General features: G+C 33.2%; 2 protein-coding genes across 2 annotated transcripts in view; one reads left to right on the plus strand and one right to left on the minus strand.

Annotated features, from left to right (window-relative positions):
• The window catches only part of LOC126883049 (uncharacterized), a 57,569-nt gene extending 49,005 nt beyond the window's left edge, over window positions 1-8,564 (minus strand). Inside the window, exon 1 of the mRNA XM_050648241.1 lies at window positions 8,210-8,564. Coding sequence (XP_050504198.1) covers window positions 8,210-8,308 — 99 coding nt within the window. The 5' untranslated portion in view covers window positions 8,309-8,564. The remainder of the gene's footprint in view (window positions 1-8,209) is intronic.
• A 52-nt stretch (window positions 8,565-8,616) lies between these two features.
• LOC114337277 (putative inositol monophosphatase 3) overlaps window positions 8,617-18,769 on the plus strand; it is a 62,156-nt gene continuing 52,003 nt past the window's right edge. The window contains exon 1 of the mRNA XM_028287686.1: window positions 8,617-9,314. Within this exon, the coding sequence (XP_028143487.1) occupies window positions 8,840-9,314 (475 nt within the window). The 5' untranslated portion in view covers window positions 8,617-8,839. The remainder of the gene's footprint in view (window positions 9,315-18,769) is intronic.

Below are 18,769 nucleotides of genomic sequence, written 5' to 3' on the forward strand. Positions count from 1 at the left end.
TTTCCTTGTGGCATTTTTATGATTAATTATTTATATGGGAAATAAGCCACAATTAAAATGAAAAAAATAATTTTATTAACGTTTCGACGCCCAAATCGGGTGCCGTTGTCAAAAAAATTTGACAACGGCACCCGATTTGGGCGTCGAAACGTTAATAAAATTATTTTTTTCATTTTAATTGTGGCTTATTTCCCATATAAATAATTAATCACATGTCTCCCCTAGTAACTTGAACTGCACTGCAAACATGGCATTTGAAGTGTATTCTACAAGAAACATGCTTTGACAACATTTTGTCCTAAATTCTCACTTGCATGTGAACACTACCATTTTTTCCTTGGTAACTTGGTGCAGTTTAAACAAAATGTCAATTAATATCAACAAATGTCATGAAATAATGACGTTTTCAAGGTAAAGAAAACCAATTACATTTTTTGTTTACTATAGATATCAGATTTATCCAATACACATCTGCAATCCTGTCTTTGTTCACATTTAGAAGACTTTATTGTTGACTTGTTATGCCCATTCTAGAGTTTGGATCAGTTGTATGGTCCCCATCATACAACTGTTCCATTGAACAGATTGACAGGGTCCAAAATAAATTTTTGAGGATAGTAGCTTCAAAGAGTGAATACTGGAGAGAGAAATATAACTATCAGTGGGTAAGAGATAGTCTTGATTTACCAACACTTGAGTCAAGGAAGACATTGTTAGATTTATTTTCCTAAACAAAGTCATTAATGCTATATAGTTCTTCCACTCTAACTTTTCCCATGTATGAAATTATTCACAAATTACTTTTTATCCTAGGTCTCGTTTTTACTCACAGAAACTAGTATCGCAAAATTGAGCCTCTTGTGCATAGAAACCGCAATAAGTTAAACAAAGGACCGTTCTCACCTCACTAGTACTGCGAACAGAGGGGGGGGGGAGTTCTAATTGCAGTACGCTCAACTATCCCTAGTAGACTGCTGGAAGCTTTTCCAGGTATAGAACAAATATATGTGGCTGTAGGCAGTACTAATTGTCTGCTTATTGTGGGTGCGCTTTATTTTCCTCCTAAATCTGCTTTAGAAAAATATATCTCTTTCAATAACAGTATCGATAATCTTTCAAATACATTTCCCACCTCTCATTTCTGTATTGCAGGGGACTTCAACCTACACTGTTCTTGGTCTCATGATAATTTTTGTTCTACGGCAATTCCTGCTCCAGGCATTTCTTTAATCGAAGAAGATGCTATAAATATTATGAATCATATATGTTCCTATCAAAATCTTTTCCAACGCAATAACATCTATAATAATGTTAACTCATTACTTGATCTAGTTTTGGTTCATGATGAAAATTGCATTGTCGCAGAAGCTGATGAGGGATTAGTTGACCCCGATAGTTTCCACCCTCCTTTATGCTTTAATTTAAACCGCGGAGATGTTTTAACTGATGAAATAAAAGCTGAAGGCTTTTTCTACGATTTTAAATCCGCAAATTTTCAAGGTATTTCTGATTACTTAGACACAATATACTGGGATGAAATTTTCAGAGACAAAAGTTTAGATGATATGGTCAATATACTTTATGATGTCTTATATGGCGCTATCGATGTTTATGTTCCAATGAAAAAGTTTTATACCGGCAATTTTCCTAAATGATATACCCGAGAGTTAAGAAACTGCATCATTGCTAAAAAGAAAGCTCATAAGAAATTTAAAGTGACCAGGTTACCTCAAGACTATAATGAATTTTCTAGATTAAGGTCGATATGCAAGTCCTTATCAGGTCAAGCATACAATCAATTTGTAGCAAACGTTGAACATACACTTCCCAGTAGCATTAAAAGCTTCTGGAGGTTCGTAAATTCTAAAAGGAACAATAATAGCATTCCGAACACTTTAAACCGTAATGGCCAAACCAGTTCCGATGGTCCTACCATAGCCAAGATGTTTGCTCAGTACTCTGCTGCAGTGTATAGTGAGAACGAATGTCCCATTCCAAATAGTGCAAGGGCTAACAGTAGTTTCAACATTACTGGTTGTGACTTATCTATTTCGGAGGTATATACCACATTATCCCAGCTAAACATACATAAGGGTCCAGGGCCTGATGGAATCCCACCCAAGCTACTGAAATACTGTAGTTTTAATCTTGCTCGTCCCTTATTCTTTATTTTTCAAAAATCATTACAAACGAGTGAATTCCCTCCCGTTTGGAAAGTTAGTTTTATATCATCGATATTCAAGAATGACGATAGAAGCAGGGTTCAAAGCTACAGACCTATTAGTATCCTTAATACTATACCTAAACTGTTTGAGAGTTTAATATGTGACAAAATTAAGCCTACTATACAAAATGTAATCATTGAACAACAGTATGGTTTTGTTATGGGGAGATCAACTGAAATGAACTTGTTAAATTATACCTCCTTCTTAAATGAAGCATTGGAAAGCAAACAACAGGTAGATGCGATTTATACAGATTTTTCCAAGGCATTCGATAGGGTCAACCATACGTTATTGTTACATAAGATCGAAAGTTAGGTTTCTCTGATCCTCTGCTTAGTTGGATTCGAAATTATCTATTAGATAGAAGGCAGATAGTTCGTATTAAGAATTATTTCTCTAATGAAATTAATTTATTTATAAATGACATAAATAAAAGTTTCAATTTTGCTCAATTTCTTCTATTTGCTGATGACCTTAAATTATTTCACATAATTACCTCTGATTTGGATCGCTACAATTTGCAATCAGATCTTAATGGTCTTGTGGAATGGTGCTCACTTAATGTATGGACTTAAATGCAAACAAATGCCATGCTATAACTTTTACTCGACTAAGAAACTTTGAGAAGAATTCTTACTATATACGGGACACTAGGTTACAATTAGTTGACTCAGTTATAGATCTGGGTGTTATTCTTGACACTAACTTGAATTTCAACCTACACATTAATAGCATGGTTTTTAAGTCATTATTAATGCTTGGCTTTGTTAAAAGATGTAGCTCTGACTTTACGACTGGTCGTTCTTTAAAACTCCTTTATTGTTCTTTGGTTAGACCACATTTAGATTATGCATCATGTGTTTGGTCACCTCAATATAATTGTCACATTAATAAAATCGAACAAGTTCAGCGTAAATTCTTACATTATTATGCTTATAAGATGCATCTCACTGGTCAAAGTTACGAGTCTTTACTGCACATTATTCGACTTGACTCATTACAGAGTCGTCGTCAACATAAAGATCTTTGCTTCTTATATAACTTAATTCATGGTCATAAATTCTGTACCTCACTCTTAAATAAAATTGGTCTACGTGTACCTTCAAGAACCACCTGTTCTGTGACCACCTTCCACGAAGTCATTAACCATACAAACTATGGTTCAAGTTCCTATCTCTGTAAAACTATTAAATTAGCAAACACATTATCTCCGCATATTGATTTCTTTATGAACGACTTTACTGCGTTTTCCACACAATTACATTTATATTTAACTTAATGTTCTAATTTCAAGACTGATTTGTCTATTACTATTATTGTCTTTGTTCTAAGATAAGTTGTATTTGTCAAATGCAAAATGTTTTAGATATTTAAATTTTTTACTTTATATGATAGGGCTAGCTCTCAATTGTTAAATGAGAGCAAGTAATTTTATTTTTTTGTTGTTGTTTATTATATATTTACCAACTTTGTACCTTTTTCAATTTTTTTTTCAATTCAGTTTATTGATGTGAATATACAGAGTATTTACATAAGTCAAAGTCTGTTAAAATGCATCATTGAAATACATTGGCAAGCAACACTTAATAAGTAAAATCTATAAAATTTTATCACCTAGTCTAAATACTTAACACAAAGTTAGAATATTAGCATAAAACACAAGAGCACACAGAACATTTAAGAGAGCTGTAGGACTATCACAACAGGGTAGCCCCGAGATATTCCTCCTGAGAATAGTAAGCACCCACCAAAAGAAGTTCTTTGATTTTTATTTTGTATGTATCTAAGGGCAGTTCTCGAATTATTAGGGGTAATTTATTAAAGAAATGTATAGCCAGACATGATGGGCCATCTCTGCACCTCTCCAGCCTACGAAACTTTGGGGCAAGGTTCCCTCTAAAGCGTGTGTTAATATTATGAATCTGTTCATGAGTCTGGAATTTATGCATATTGCATTTTACATATATAAGATTATCATATATATACTGGCAAGGTAATGTTAATATTTTCCAATCTATAAAAACTTGTCTGCAATCGGCTCTATATGGCAAGCCGGCGACAATGCGAATGGCCCTTCTCTGCAGTCTGAATACATCCTTCGCTCCTGCACTATGGCCCCATGCGAGAATAGCATAGGAGATATGTGAGTGACACAAAGAAAAATATGCCTGCTTTAGTATGGAAGCGGAAACACAGGATGAAAGTCCACAAAGCAAAAATTTATTTGATGATAGCTTTGCTACTAAAGAGGTGGTATGAGCATCCCATATCAGACCAGGGTCCAGCAGAACACCAAGAAATTTAGCACAGGATGCATTGTCCAGTTCATCAGGAATATTTCTAGTTGAAAAAAGTAAGGACTGTGTTTTGGTTGTATTGAGAAACAGCCTATTAGAATGGAACCATTGTTCTGCCTCCGACACTGAACCCCACGAACTCCCCACTGCTGTTACCAAATCCTTACTGCAGGATGAGATTGTTGTGTCATCTGCAAAGAGAGTGAAATGCGCAGTTTGACATGAAAGTGGTAAATCATTGATGTATATCAAGAATAATAAGGGACCCAACACAGAGCCCTGAGGAACTCCTATGCGCAAGCATCCTCTCTCTGATTCAACACCTGCAAATCTCACCCTCTGGCAGCGGTCCGTCAAATAATTTTTTATCAATGATATACTGGAGATTGAGAAGTTATATTTACTCAATTTAGCAGTAAGAATTTCGTGGGACACACAATCGAAGGCTTTACTTAGGTTGCAAAAGTTGGAAGACACATAGTTACCTTGTTCAAAAGCATCTTGGATGTATGTTACAAGATTCAAAATACCCTGAACAGTCTTCAAACCCTTTCTGAAGCCAAATTGAGATTCAACGAAGAGCCCGTTAGACTCAAAGAAACTTGCTATTTTTCCAGCAAGACATTTTTCAAATATCTTCGAGAATATAGGTAACAGAGAGATAGGTCTGTAATTAGACATTTGCTCTGTCTCTTTCTTTTTAAAAACCGGAATGACCACCGCAGTTTTTAAAACTTCAGGACCTACTAGTACTAGATCTTATTTTGAATTGTTTTTATAATTTGTGTGACGTTTTAATTGAATCATGTACTAATGGACTTCGGTCCGTCAATAAATAATAAATAAACAATATGCTGCCATGCTTAGCCAAAACACTGTATCTACAGAGACATCATATTCAAGTAAAATCGATTTTTGTTTAAGAATTCGTATACATTTACACAGGATATGGCATAAGATGAGGTGTGTTTAATGTATTTTGGCTTAACTTACGTCATATTTAGTAAGCAAATAAGATAGATATGCACATTTGGGTTAGAAAGAAGTAAAAATTAAATTTTTCAGATTTTTGCAGATACAGCGTTTTTGCTAAGCACAGCAGTATGGCATGTCGTTGATAGAGATAGTGCAAACACTCGTGACCACGGCACAGTAGACGAAATTTGGTTTAGTCCCCACTGCCATGCGAAACACACTGTGCTATGCAATGTGAAAATATCCGCCTTCACGCAGCTCCATGGTCAGGAGTGTTTGCACTATCTCTACCTTGTTTACTATGAATTTTGACCTTTCAGTGAAGATTAGTTCTGGTGTCATCATATCTGAGTTCATCATAAAGATGGATTCCTCAAGTATAGTCCCAGTAGTGTTTGTGTGGCTATTCAATACATAATTCGAAGCTGTCTTTCTCCACTGGAGTACTGACCCATAAGTGACTGTCGGTCATATCACTGATGTGTACAACCAACAGATTACCTTTGGTCTCAAGCCCCAGGTTTTATCTACAACTCGTCTGCAGTTCCAGAAGAGTCGCTTAGCTCTATTGGTTATATTGGTAATACAAGTATTCCAATTGAGTTTCAAATCCAGGTTTACCCCTATATGATTTACCCCTAGATACTTAACCTCATTGGTTCTTTCCAGTACCTCTCCAAATAATTTCAGCTCACTCAGTCCTGTAAGCTTCCTCTTATTTGTAAAGGCTACCAGTTCAGTTTTAGAAGGGTTCATGGAGAGGTTCTCTTTCAGACAACAGTTCTCTATGTAGTGAAGAGCATATCGCATCTGATCCACAACAGTGCTGGGAAATTTTCCCCTAGTTACTATTACAATAGCATCTGCGAAACCCTGGACCCAGATTCCTTGGGCACATAGCCCATGAATCAGATCATCAACAACTATGTTCCATAATGACAGTGACAATACACCACCTTGAGGCATCCCTTTAAGGATAAGAGGGCTTGTGCGGAGGTATTTTTGAAGACAAGAAATGTCATTAACTCAATTTCAACAAAAATGGTCTTTGACAAGTTCTTGCACCAAACCCTTCAATTGGTAGTACCTAGATATGCCAATTAATTATCATCTTTTACTTCTCCTGAAAAGTTGTCTAAATTGACTTATACTTCTTTTACTGGGAACTCCAGAGCTATACAATATACCAGTGTTTCCCAACCAGTGGGTCGCGACCCACTAGCACTAGTGGGTCATGAGCAAATTTCAGATGGGTCGCGGCGTTGCCCTTACAGTAGCTGAATAGCGTGCAATGATTGTGCAGAATCTGGTATGCTTTTTCTCATGAGGATCTTTCAGTGCGTCACAGTTTTTCGATTTCATTCTAAAGCATTAAATTGTATGTGACAGAAAAAAACGCACGTCAGTGGTTACATTTTGTCGGTGACATTTATAACATTTATTCTAATTGTCAATAGATGGCGCTATAATCGAAAAAATGATTTACTAATTATATAATATATCTACAAATATAATCTGTACAATTTATAAGACTATACAAATCAAAGAAAATACCATTTTATAAATGCAATAAACACAATTGATTTGTTTTTATGCCAAACTGCGAATAAAATGTGTCAGATTTAACCAAAATGTCATGTTAGAATAAATGTCATAAATGTGTATTATCCAACGAACTGTCAACACTGATGGAATCGCCATGAAGTGAATTTAATGGCGGCAGGATGAGATAGAAGGTAATCAGGTAAAGGAGGGAAGATAATCGCCATCTTTGGTAAACAAACAAATTGACAGTGTTAGTCAGGTACTTCAGGGTTGCCAGATTGGGGTATTTTCCCACAATTTTGGGGTAATTTGAAGCTTGAATATAGGGGAACTTCTCTAAGCAGAAATGGTTGGGAGATTTTTTGGGGTGAAAATTATGGATGATTTTAAGGGGCCATGGGAAATTAAATTTGCGAATGTACACATAGTAATGTATATTATACTCTCATATAATCGAAGAAGATAGGACCTATGAATTATTTCCAGACCCTTCTGTTGATAAGTAGTATAATTTTTGTTTACTGTTCTCTACATTTGACTACTAATTTATTAAAATGTGGCAAAAATTTAAATTTGGGTGATTTGAGGGAATTTCAGTTTCTAAGTGGGGGATTTATTCACATCTGGCAACTCTGGTTGTAGTTGTAGCAAATTTTACCTGGCAAATTTTCTGTCTCTCTAGGACCTCTCTCTTGTATGTTGGAGCCAATCTCGCTTCACTGTTTGAATGGGACGGGGCCATTCCATCAGTGTTGACAGTTCGTTGGTATTATCACGGACTTAGCTTTTCTTCTATCATTTGTGACGCACTGAAAAATGCTCATCAAAAGAAGTATAATAGTGCCAGTCCGTGGGTGAGGAATGGGTCGCTAATATGAAAAACATCAGAAGGTGGGTCGCCAGACATAAAAGGTTGCGAACCACTGCAATATACAAAGAAAACACAAACTAATATGGACAACAGGATAATGTAAACAAATAGCCCAGCTTTGTACCAGAGAATATTTAGATATAGGTGCTGGCTGAACTAGATATAGAAACAGTTGATATAAGGTTCATTATTTACTTACACTTACATAGACAAAATGATGTAAGTTTATAGCTTTCCTCATATGTGTAAATCATATACAATTCTCAAGTGATAGATAATTTTAATATCATACTTACCTCAATTGGTGTTTCTCTTCCAATATAGTGCAATCCCTCATTCAGTTGTAACAATTCTCTGGATGGATCATCTTCTTTATATACGTAAACAATCGTCATTTTGTTAAAAATACAAATTAATACAATAAAAATAATATTCAAATACAAAAATCACTTTGTTGGTGTTGTGTGTTGGTGTGTTGTGATTTTTATGATTGTTTGTCGTCTTCTTTCTGTATTTTCCTTTGTGTGCATGGCACCTGGCCTGGCAGCTGGCACCTGGCACAAATTATATGACCCCTTCTTCTTTTTCTTTTTATTGGTCTGCCTCTACAAGGAAAAAAGAGGTCTGCCTATTTGTGCATCTGCCTCTGCCAGTACATTTGGTTGACACTGCCAAGGTGCCAAGAGGTGCCAAGTGCCAAGTGACAAGTGACAAGTGATTATTGTTTACATTAATTTGTGTTGATAGAAATATTTAAAATTATAAATAATTTGAATTTGATTTATTACTGCAAGCGCTCACAATAGTTGCATATTAAAAAAGAAACAATAATGCCACAGTATAGGATACTGTGATAATGCCTTAGGCTAATAACTAGCAGTAATAAATTGTGTTTAAAGTAGAAATGTAAAGATTGCAATTACAACATGAATCTCGGCGGTACCATAAGATTGAATAAATTCGGAATATTTATAGTATTATGTATAATATTCATTTTTGGATTACACGTATTTACTAAAAATTCAGAGGCTACCTCAGAAACAAAAAAAATTAATTTGTCCACTCTTCTAAATGTAGCAATAAAGGCAGCAGAAAATGGTGGCAAGAGGGTAGTAGAAAGCAAAGAAAACATGAACGTTCAAAGTAAAGGTTTAACCAAAGAGGGTATGCAAGAAAGTGTAACTAATGCTGATATTTTATCTCACTGTGATATGACAAAAACAATTAAATATTTCTTCCCTAGAGTGAAACTGATTTCAGAAGAGAATGTTAAAAACTGTGATGATAAAGCTAATGTTGATTATTCGTTAATGAATGCTGTGGATATAAATAATAATTTAATTAATGAAGAAGATGTTACGATTTGGATAGATCCATTAGATGCTACACATGAATATACAGGTAAAATATCGCACCCTCAGTGCAAAACTGTTGTAAGTCAAAAATTTTATGAAAATGAAGTAATCATGGGATTCTTAATGTTGTTCTGAAGCTATTTCCTTGTGGCATTTTTATGATTAATTATTTATATGGGAAATAAGCCATATAAATAAATAAGAAATATATAAATAAAATAAAATACAATATGAGGACAAAATTACAGATCTAATTACAAATGGACCTTATAGCAAATTAACGAAGGATCCAACGAAGACACTAGAAAACAAAATATATAGAACTTTATTCAAATTTAAAAATGATCTAACATACTATCAAAGAAAATTAATGACACCTCACTACAGTAAGACACCACATTTTTATGGAGTGCCGAAAATTCATAAAGCGAACATACCACTTAGACCCATTTGTAGTACCATCAATTCTCCTTGTAGTGAACTATCAAAATTCTTATTAAACATTCTAAAACCATTTGCTAATAATGATGACACTTTTATAAAAAATACAAAACATTTTTTAAACAAATTATCAACTATTGAATTTAATCCAAATAATATTTTAGTAAGTTTTGACATAAACAGTTTATTTACAAATGTACCATTAGATAAAACTTTAAACATAATCAAAACGAAATTAGAGAATGATAATACATTGGCAACTAGGACAAGACGAAATGTATCAGCTATAATGGAGTTATTGACATTATGTACCCATAATACCTATTTTCAACTAAACAATGAATTCTATAAACAAAATTTTGGTCTAGCAATGGGCTCTTCTTTATCTCCATTATTGGCTAATATATTTATGGAGGATTTCGAAACTAATATTATTTTTAAACAAAATTTAAAACCCACAGTATAGTGGAGATATGTAGATGATGTGTTTTCAATATGGCCTCATAGATCAGAATTGTTGGATACGTTCCTGAATATTATAAACGATCAAGAAGAGACAATAAAATTTACAATGGAAAAGGAATACAATAACAGCCTACCTTTCCTCGATGTTTTGATCTCAAAGAAGGATATTGGATATGAGACTCAAGTGTATAGAAAACCAACACACACCAACAGATATCTCAATTACAAGTCAAATCACAACATCAACGTTAAAAAGGGAATCATTAAATCCTTATATGATAGAGCCAAAATTACTTGTTCTAACGAAAATTCCTTTTTAGCAGAAAAACAATTGTTAACATCTGTTTTATTAAAAAATGATTATCCTTTATCGTTTATAAATAAGGAATTGTCAAGATTGGATCGAATGGAACAGAACAACTTAGAACGGGATCCTACAACATTCACCAGAAATAATACGAGGAAAATATCAATACCATATATAAAAGGACTATCCGAGAAACTTAAAACAATAGGAAATAAATTCAACATTTCAACAACATTCAAAACAACAAACACATTGAGATCTATTCTATCTAAAACTAAACCTAACAATGATCAAGAAAGAACAAAGAATTGCATTTATAAAATACCTTGTGAATGCGAACAATTTTATTTAGGTGAGACATCAAGACCATTAGACGTTAGAATAAATGAACATCAATCTTATATTAAAAATAGAGAATTTGAGAGATCTCAAATATGTCAACACGCATGGGATAATGAACATAGAGTTCAGTGGAGAGATTCAAGTATAGTCCTGAAAGAATCAGATAGTAAAAAGAGAAAAATCAAAGAAGCGGCTCTAATTATGCTAAATGAAACCAATTGTGTCGCAAATTCCTCGGTAGAATGCAGTAGGATGTGGTTACCCATACTGAAAGAGGAAGTCAATAGAAAGAAAATACCAAGATTAGTAAGTCAATAATATCGAGCTAGTACATATTTTAGTATATTATTAAGTCAGAATTTGGTATTATTTTTTGAGAGTAAATTAATGTAAGACCAAATACTTACGATGTCGGGATAGTATCACAGGTTTTTCCTGGTTTTCCCTTGTGATTTACTATGAAGTCTCTAACGCGAGAATTTTACTGTCGTTGCATTTGGTTGTCTTTTTAAAGACATATCACATGCTATAATTTTTTATGACGGATATTCTTGAGTTGGGGTTAATTTCATGTAATCGAATGAACTATCTTTCAGTAAGTCGTCCCAGGAACGCAACTCATAAATATTGGCAATATCATTTTAAAGTCTTCTACTTTAAAATGTATAATATATGTCTGAATTGCCAATATAAATGAGTGAGATTAAATAAATTATTAGAAGAATTTTTTTGCTTAGCAACAACACTTTAGTTTATTTTAGTAATATTTTGTATTTTGACAACGGCACCCGATTTGGGCGTCGAAACGTTAATAAAATTATTTTTTTCATTTTAATTGTGGCTTATTTCCCATATAAATAATTAATCATGGGATCCGCTTGTAATCATGTATATCTATCCCATATAAAACTGTAGTAACTTTTAAATGCTCAACCGGCTAAATATCACAACTACAACAGTTTAACTATTTTGTACGGAACATTGCAATGGCTTCGATAAAAAGCAGCCTGTTATAACTCAATTACTAGTGCATTAACACTAAATGTGTACCTCATAAGAATTTCGATTTACACAAAGCGCTATTGCCACTAATGATAAGCAGTTTTATTAGGTATTTATTCTAGGTATCTATTTGATTTCTTGGAATTTATTAAATGTAAAGTTTAATACCATATCAAACCCTGATTGCATACAATTAAGGCGTTGAGAACCAGAGCGGACCATCCACGTAATAACTTTATTGAAGATAAATGTGTTTAAAAAATGTTTGATTTTTCATAATTTTTTTAATGCTTCTAAAATCATTTTAAGAACGCTTAATTTTTGGTCAAATGATAAGAAAAGGTAAGTGAAGTTTTGCTACAACATTAAAAATATATCACAAATTGCACTAAAGAAGAAGTTTTTGTGGCTTGATCCACTCTGGCTTTAATAAATAGAATAGAATAGAATACTTTATTGGTATAGCTTTACAGCTGCCATCATAAAGATGGATATACACGTCAGATATACAACACAATATAGTCACAGACACATAATCAAATACCTATACATACACTTAAATTTTAGATTTAACATAATGTACATTGATAAATATGAAAATTATTAATATTAGACAGAACTCATAACAGCAATCTAGTTGCTAAGTATTCTTCTACACTGTAGAATGCATGTTTACATAGTATACTTTTCACAACTCTTTTGAATTTCACCGGATGCAAAGATCTAACTTCATTTGGAAGATGATTATATAGCCTGACCCCCACATAATCTGTGGACTTCTCAAATTTGGATAGTTTGTGACCAACAGTAACAAACTGATTGGCATTCCTAGTTGAGTATGCATGTAAATCAGAATTTCTCTTGAATGAATGTAAATTATGCTTAATATACAATATGGATTTCAAGATATATATGGAAGGCAACGGTAAGATATTGTTATTAATGAAAACTTGCTTACAAGTATGCCCAAAAGGAATATTGAAGATAAGTCTAATAATTCTCTTCTGTTTAATAAACACTGTGTCTGATTTTGTGGAATTACCCCATAACGTAACATTATAAGTAAGGTGACAATAAACCAAAGAATAATATACATTAATGAGAGTTTTAATACTGAGTGTTCTCTTCAACTGTACTAAAGCATAGAATGAACAATTTAGTTTCTTATTAACATATTCAACGTGAACATCCCAACTCATAAACTGGTCCAAGAATACACCTAAAAATTTTATGTTAGGAATATTTACAATTTCAGGAATAGACACAACTGGCATATTTCGTTTGCATCTAAAATGTATATACGATGTTTTATCAATATTCAGTTGTAGCAAGTTTTGTGTACACCATGTTTGGAATAATCTGATAACCCTTGACACTCTATTTTGAAGCTCTACGTATGTATGTGCTGATACAATCACAGATGAGTCATCTGCGTACATTACAATGTGGTCATGAGTAATATGATCGGGTAGGTCATTGACAAAAATAAGAAATAGCAGTGGTCCCAACACAGATCCCTGCGGCACTCCTACATCTACACTGAAGATGTCTGACCTTTCCTTGTTTAATTCAACATAGAATTTCCTCTCCAGAAGATATGAGTTCAATAAATTTAACATGTTACCTCTTATTCCGTGGACATACAATTTGTTAAGGACAAATTCAAATTTAAGACTGTCGAATGCTCTGGAAAGATCAAAGAAGATACCCACTACAAGAAGACCATCATCAAGATGCCTATAGACAGATTCCATAAATACTTCAGTAGCCCCCTCTGTTGATCTTCCGGATCGAAAGCCATGCTGTTCTGAACACAGTGCATTATTTTTGTCCAAAAACTGTATGATCCTAGTGTAGTAAGCTCGTTCAAAAATTTTTGAAATTACATTTAACAAAGAAATAGGTCTATAATTATCAATACAAGTGTGATCGGATTTTTTATATACTGGAACAATTTTACTTAATTTTAGGTTTTCAGGAAATTCACCTGTGTTGTATACTAGGTTAATTAAATATGCCAGCGGTTCTGATATAACATCCTTGATGTGTTTGATCATTCTTGTGTTTAATTCATCATTTCCAAAAGAATGTTTATTTTTAAGACCACAAATAATATCAAGAACTTCATCAGATGTTACTGGAAAATAAACAAAACTGTCTATAGTCCACCTATGTGATAAAGTACAGTTTTGAGGGTTATTGTCAAGCCTATTTTTTAGTGCATTATTTCTGTCATTGAAATGGCATGCAAAATATTGAGCTAAATTTTTATCATCTGATATTAGTTTGTCTTCAATTTTGAGTTTAATTTTATTAGTACTTTGCTTTCTCCCTATAGTTTTATTTACTATACTCCACATAGTTTTTTGTTTATTATTACTACTTACAATTTGAAGATAATTGAATTCCCTTTTCTTTTCAGCAATAAGATTATTGTATTCCTTCTTGGTAGCTTTATACTCATTCCAGATGTTACTATTATTAGAGTTTTTAGCTTCATTAAATAGGTTTTTTAATTGTTTACTCCTAGCATATATGTCATGATCAACCCAACCTTTACTTTTATGCACGTCCTTACCTATTTTACTTTTAAGGGGACAGTTTGAAGTAATAGCAAAGTTTAAAGTATCCATAAATTCGATAAAAGCGTTATTAATATTACTTTCATTGTATACCTCGCAAAAACCAATCCTCATTAAGTCTTGTTTTAGGATGTCTAAATTATTATCATTTAAACACCTAAAACACTGCTGTTTTATATTAGATTCCATCCTATCCTGATTACGACCTACAACAATGTCAAAAATAATGGCAAGATGGTCACCCATATTGGGTTGATTGACTTGACAAGTATGATTCATAGTGATATTATTAGTAGCAATGTAGTCAATTTTTGTTTTTGTTACTTTATTGTTATTCATGAAAATACGTGTTGGTATATTTGGGATATTAAGAGACAAACCAAACGATTGAAAAAGATCATCTAATCGAAGTTTTTCATTGCTCTGAATTAAGTAGTTGATATTAAAGTCTCCACAGAGATAAATTTTATCAACACGGTTGTGAAAATGACCTAAAATATTAAAACAATTATTTATAAAAGAATCTAGATTGCTGTTAGGCGTTCTGTACACATTAATGACTAGAAATTTACAGTTACTGATTAAAATAGTCACAGCACAACATTCAAAGCTTTCTTCCTCAGAGAATTTACGGCAATCAACGACTGAGACTGCATACTTGTCTGTCCCAGATTTAGATAAAATAAGAGTTCCACCATGTATTTTATTTTTTCTAGTAAAATGGGTTACTAAAGTGTACCCTGGGATATAAATAAGATTAATATTATCCTCATTACACCAGTGCTCCTGAATACATAGAATGTCAGGTTTTTCAGCATTAGAAAAAAGCTCAAGATTTAAAAGTTTGTTTGTTAAACATTGTACATTAACCGAGATTAACTTCAATTTAAAGTCATTTACTATACGTGAAATAGTTGTATTGCTTGAGGACCCACCTAATGCGACAGCGTCCTCCTCATCTTGAAAAACGAGACTAATGCTCCGCTGGGCCAGATTTCTCGCTTCCATGCATTCTTAATTAAGTCTCGTCTAATGGTCACTTTCATGGATGCATATATGTCAGGTTTTTTGGACTGATGGATTTCGCATTTTACGCCATCTAAATGATTTTCCAGGAACTTTTCTAATTGCTCCGGTTTTGTGTCAGGCTTTAGGCGAGTCACATGTAGGTTGATCATTTGTGGAACAGCCTCAATGTTGCAAGGCGACTCGGTACTTCCAACTAAGAACTTCCTCTTTTTTCTATGAGCTACCTGTCTCCACGCACCGTTGCTTGAAGACTCTGAAAGAACCGGAGCATTATTTTCAGTGTTCAACAGATTATGTAAAACAGTTTGAGTTTTGGCTTCTTGCATTGCGGCACTCATTTGTCTTGATGTAATGTATTTTTTTTCATTTGGCACTTCATTTCCAAAGTTTGTCGATGTTGAGGATCGCGCTAGCGTTCCGTCTGCAGGAATTTTAGTCACTACTAATTCAGTTTGTTTACTATTAGTAAGGTCATTAACATTTTGTAGTTGTTTATCATCTTTACCAGGGGAAGTCCAGTTTTTTCTTTTGTCAACGTTAATTACCTTGAATTCAGGTTCTTTAGTTTTTTGTTTTACTTTTTCTTCAAGGAGCTCGTTAGTTCTTTTTAACAATTGATTATTATCAAATAAAATTTTATATTTTTCCTCTTTTTCACTTAAAATTGTTTTTAGAAAATCAATTTCCAACTGTAGGATATGTGCATTTACCTCTTGAGTATGACTTACTGAGTTTCCTTTGGGATTTTCAGATTGTTCACATGTCTCACATACAATTCTAGTATCACATAACTTTATACATTTCTGCTTTTTTCTTGATGAACAAGATAAATGAAAAATACTTCCACATTTTATGCACACTATAACGTTAGTAGTTTTCTGGCAACATTTGAATGCTTTTTCCTTAAAATTCTCATCATTTACAGAGAGGAGTAATTTCACGTGCGCATCGTTCGGCGCCATCTTGAATGATCAAAGTAAAAGTTTTTGTTTTTCAGTAGTGGACCAAAACCAAATAAGACAAATATGTTAATTACAATATCATTTTATTACAAAATAAACATTTTACGGCATAAATTAACTTAAAAAATCATAATTTGTTAAATATTGAAAACTTTATTCAAAATTTTTATCAACTATGGAAATTTCATCGTGCTCTGCTAATGGAACATTTTAAAGACTGAAAGGAAAGAAGTTATGATAGATAGGTGGAATAAATTCAATTAACTGTAAAATATCTTTTTTTTGGCGTCGGTTAAGTATACAATTCCCATTTGGGTACAATGGAGGTAATGGCTTAGAGTAGAGTAAATTTTTATTTGCATAAATTTTTAACATAATTGAGCAAATAACGTCACATTACTAACAATCACATATTAAAAAATGTTACTAATAATCACATATTAAAAAGATATATTAACAATACACTAAAATATACAAACAATACAAATTACATATATGCTGATCAAGGCTGATAGGCCAGGTACTCCACCACAGTATACGGCTCAATGTTAACCAGGTGTTGAAAAATCGTTTTTTTAAAAGCTTTATAGCTTGTTTCCCGTTGAATGTCAGATGGTAGACTATTGTAAAATTTAACGCATGCATACAAAGGACTTCTCTCTGTTAGGGACAATCTGTGAAGTGGAATATTCAAATTAAGGCTTCTTGTGTTATATTCATGATTTGGTTGTAGGTGATAAAATAAAGTAAAATTTTTAAAGAGAAACATAATACATTCATATATATAGATAGCTGAGAAAGTGAGTATATTGAGTAATTTGAATCGGCCTCTACAGGATTCTCTCGCCTTTAGTCCTAGGATCACCCTGACTGCCTTTTTTTGGACTATGAAGACAGTTGAGCTATCCACCGAAGCACCCCAGAAGACTATTCCATATCGCATAAGAGAATAAAAGTTTGCATAATATACCGATAGTAAGATTCCCTGGTCTAGATAGTTTTTCAAAACTCTTAATGAGTAGCAGGCTCTATTTAGTTTTTTTGTTGAATTTTTTATTTGTTCTCCCCAATTCAAGTTCTGGTCAATATGAAGACCAAGAAACTTAACTGATTTAGAAGGTTCTGTGTTTTGGGATAAAAGATTGACTGTATCTGGGAACTCTTCTCGTGATTGGCTGGTTCTAAAGTAAACAAATACTGTCTTATCAGTATTAAGCACCAGCCTATTTCCACAGAACCACTGTTCAGCCTTGTCCAGAGTTTGTTCTGCCACTGTGAGGAGTGTTTCTAATGTTTCTTCCCAAAATAGCATGTTTGAGTCATCACCAAAGTTTACCAGGTTTGAGGAACCACTAATCACTGCATTTGGCAGGTCATTTATATAGACCAAAAAGAGAAAAGGCCCTAAAACGCTCCCCTGTGGTATACCTAATTTTAAGTTTATCGGTTCAGAGTAAACCTTACATCCCTGTTTCTCCAAGCATACTTTTTGTGATCTATCTGTAAGAAATGATTTTATCCATTTCAATGCTGGTCCCTGTATTCCATAACAATATAATTTTTGCAATAGGAGAGCATGATCTAGGCTATCAAAAGCCTTAGATAGGTCTAAAAAAGCACCTAGTGTTTTCATTTTTGACTCTAGTTTTTCTAAAATTTTTGATATAAAATCATAGGTAGCTGTCTCAACTGACCTCCCTGCAAGAAAACCGTGCTGCGAATTACTAAATAAGTTGTTTGTAGTAAAAAAGTTTTGTAGTCTGTAATATATTGCTTTTTCGAATATTTTTGAGAATGATGGAAGAAGGCTTATTGGTCTATAGTTCTCCATCTTAGTAGCATCACCTTTTTTATGTAGTGGCTTGACAATTGCTAGTTTTAGACTTTGAGGAAATTTACCTTGCCTGAAAGAAGTGTTGACTATAAAAGATAGAGGAAGACAAATCTCTGATGAAACAAATTTAATTAAACTGGTTGATATTTCATCATAACCAGAGCTATGCTTGTTTTTTAAGTTATTTATTATATGGCTTATTTCTTTTTCTGAAACAGGAGTTAAAAACATGCAATGATTATTTTGTTCGATATTAATTTGAAAATTTTTTACAGGCTTTATTTTCTTTACAGCTTCAGCCGCAGCATTTGCCATAAATTGATTTATTTCATCAGAAAGCACCTGAGGATCACCCTCTAAACAAAAATTACCTTGATTTTTTGAATTGCCCTTAATCTCTTTTACCAACTGCCAAGCCATTTTAGTTTTATTTTCACTATTTTCAATTCGTTCCTTATAACAATTTTTTCGATATTGAGTGAGTAAAGCATTATACTTACGTTTTTCTGCCCTGTAAATATCTTTATATTCATCATT

The sequence above is a fragment of the Diabrotica virgifera genome, chromosome 4 (genome assembly GCF_917563875.1).
Source record: "Diabrotica virgifera virgifera chromosome 4, PGI_DIABVI_V3a".
Taxonomy (NCBI): Eukaryota; Metazoa; Arthropoda; class Insecta; order Coleoptera; family Chrysomelidae; genus Diabrotica; species Diabrotica virgifera.